The sequence below is a fragment of the Condylura cristata genome, unplaced genomic scaffold, assembly GCF_000260355.1.
Source record: "Condylura cristata isolate star-nosed mole 26May11 unplaced genomic scaffold, ConCri1.0 scaffold00004, whole genome shotgun sequence".
Taxonomy (NCBI): domain Eukaryota; kingdom Metazoa; phylum Chordata; class Mammalia; order Eulipotyphla; family Talpidae; genus Condylura; species Condylura cristata.
Genome location: NW_004567105.1, coordinates 4,775,342 through 4,777,800, shown reverse-complemented (window position 1 = coordinate 4,777,800; position 2,459 = coordinate 4,775,342). Strand labels below are relative to the sequence as shown.

The 2,459-nt window shown below is 67.9% G+C and overlaps 1 protein-coding gene across 1 annotated transcript in view; it reads right to left on the bottom strand.

Moving 5' to 3' along the window:
• MFNG (MFNG O-fucosylpeptide 3-beta-N-acetylglucosaminyltransferase) overlaps positions 1-2,278 on the bottom strand; it is a 12,683-nt gene extending 10,405 nt beyond the window's left edge. The window contains exon 1 of the mRNA XM_004675679.2: positions 2,024-2,278. Coding sequence (XP_004675736.1) covers positions 2,024-2,278 — 255 coding nt within the window. The remainder of the gene's footprint in view (positions 1-2,023) is intronic.
• Between the last annotated feature and the right edge of the window lie 181 nt (positions 2,279-2,459).

Genomic DNA, 2,459 nt, shown 5'->3' with positions numbered 1-2,459 from the left:
CACTCACCCCCCTCTGGGCAAGAGAAAGGCTCCTAACAAAACAAGCGTCCCCCAGCCCGCCCCTCGCCAAGACAAAGCCAGCACGTGAGCCCAGCCTGCTGGCACAAAGGCCCACCTGCCACCCAGCCGCCCTTAACCCGCGGGCGGGGCGGGCTCCGTGGCAGTTAACCAGCTCAGGCCCGCTGCTATGGGCTGACCCTGTGCAGGCGGGAAACTGAGGGCTGACTGGAGGAGGGCCGCGGTGAGACCCAGAGATGAGCCCAGGATGTGGAGACGACAGAGGGTCCCCGTCTTCCCCGCCGCCCCAGTCTGAGCAGCCTCCCTTCTTTCAGCTGCCTTTGAGGACAAAACAGCCAGGCTCAGCGCTGGCTTGGGGCGGGGGCACCCCGTGACTGCACCCGCCGCAACGGGCCGCTGTCCTCACTGTAACGTGAGAAGTCACTACCTGCCAGGGCACTGCTGCCAGGGTCAGAGCAGCTGGGCAGCTGCCCCCCACACGCACCCCCACCGGACTGTCTGGCTGGATTCTGCTGCCTGTCCCCAGCCGGTGGGTTCTGCCAGGCCCAGCCGCCCAGTGGGGGACGCCAGGCCCCTCTCCTTGCTCAGGGAGCGGCGCGCTGGGCTCTCAGGCTGTGGCAGAGGAGCGGGGCTGTGTCCCCCAGGCCGGCCCCCCAGGCCTGAGGGGTGACGCTGACACACTTCCTCCTCTCCGGCCTTGCTTTCCTCCTCCGGGGCAAGCCCCCAGCGCGGTGATCGCCACAGACAGGAAAGGGCCTCCGGCCACGTGAGGCCACGTTCCCGGGTACACACAGACACAGCGCCACAAACAGGAAGGTCTGCACGGAGGCCCAGGCTCCGCAGCTTCCGAGGGCGGAACCCCGAGATGAGCGGCGCGGGTGGGGGCCCAAGGAAGAGCTCGGGGTGCTGGGAGCTGGGTGAGCGCAGGAAGCGTGAGCCCAGGTGCTGCAACACCAGGCGCAGGAAATCAGAGCGGAGGGCCCCTTCCGAGGGAGCCCTAGTCCCCTCGGGCATCGCCTGCCCCCCTTGATCTCTTGGGAGCCCCTAGCCCCCTCCAAATGCTCAGTCACTTCCTCCCTCTGAGCCAGAGCCAAAGTGGGACAAGATGTGTGGGTGAGAGAGAGAGAGAGAATTTGCCCCTCTACCTCCTCGGAGATGGTCCCCAATATCCCAGATGGCTGACTTTGCCTGAGGGGGGCAGTCGTGTGGGGGGCAGGGAAGACCTGGGACTCAGCCTGTCAGCGTTCCCTGCCTCCCCAGGAAAGCATAAGCCACAGTCCCGCCACGCACCCTCCTTGGCCACGGCGGATCTGACACAGACACGCGGCACACATGCTCCCACTGGCCGGCAGGCCCCTGTCCGGCCTCCTGTCCACCCCCTCCCCAGCCGCCACCACAGCGCACACTCCTCCCGCTGAAGCGTGCTCGGGAACCCACTCCGGAGCTGAGGTACGGCTCCCCCGGCACGCCGGCGGCATAGGCCTGGAGGTGGGGGATGCCAAGAATTCTGAAGGATGCCGCCCCCTCCCCAAAAGGGGCACCACGATGGCTCCTTCCTCAGGAGACCCTCAGCCCCCTTCCCCACCCGCACAGCCAGGAAGCCCAGGCCCGGACGGGGGCAGCCTGGCCTGGCCACCTGTCAGGTCAGGGCTCTCAGGGACTCCTGCCCCTTCCCAACACCCACTTGGCAGAACACCCCATGCCAGGCTGGGCCAGAGCAACCAGGGAAGCGGACTTCTAGAAGGAGCCCAGAAGTCAAGCAGCGGCCAGCCTGGCCGTTGAAAAAGGTGGGCAATCCACCTGAGGGCCACCTGCTGCCCCGGAGCTCAGACAGGGGCGCCGGACGCCTGCCCTCAGGTCTGAGGAAAGGGCAGAAGGTGAGCCCAAACTGAGTGGCAGGCGGGCAGCTTCTCTTCCAGGCTGCCGGGGACCCTGCCCAGTAGAGAGTTGTTCACTGAACCTCGGCAGAAGCCACTTCCTGGGCCCACAGCGGCTGGTCTGTCACCTGTTCTCTGGCCCTGGAGACCCACGTGTCCAGCAGCAGCTCCAGGCGCGAGCGGTGGAAGGCGCGGGTCGTCTTGACAGCGATGAAGATGTGGTGCAGCTGCAGGTCGGGGGGCCGAGGGCGGGGCGTGGTCAGCGCAGGGGTCTCCTGCACATCGCGGGGGGCCGGGCTCGAGCCGTACAGCAAGGAGAGCAGCCCCATGCACAGAAGGGTGCCGAGGACGCCCGCCACGCCCCGGGGGAGCCGGCCCTGCATCAGCCCTGGAACCCCAGACGGCTCAGCCCCCAAATCCCCACGGGACCAGGGGGCAGCAGGCTCCGGCGGAGGCCCAGAAAGTCTAGCAGGCGTCCGGGACAGGCGAGGCGGGGAGCGGTGGGAGCTGGCCCCGGGACCCCAGGCTGAGCCTTGGCAGAGCGCCGCTGCCCTCCACCTGCTC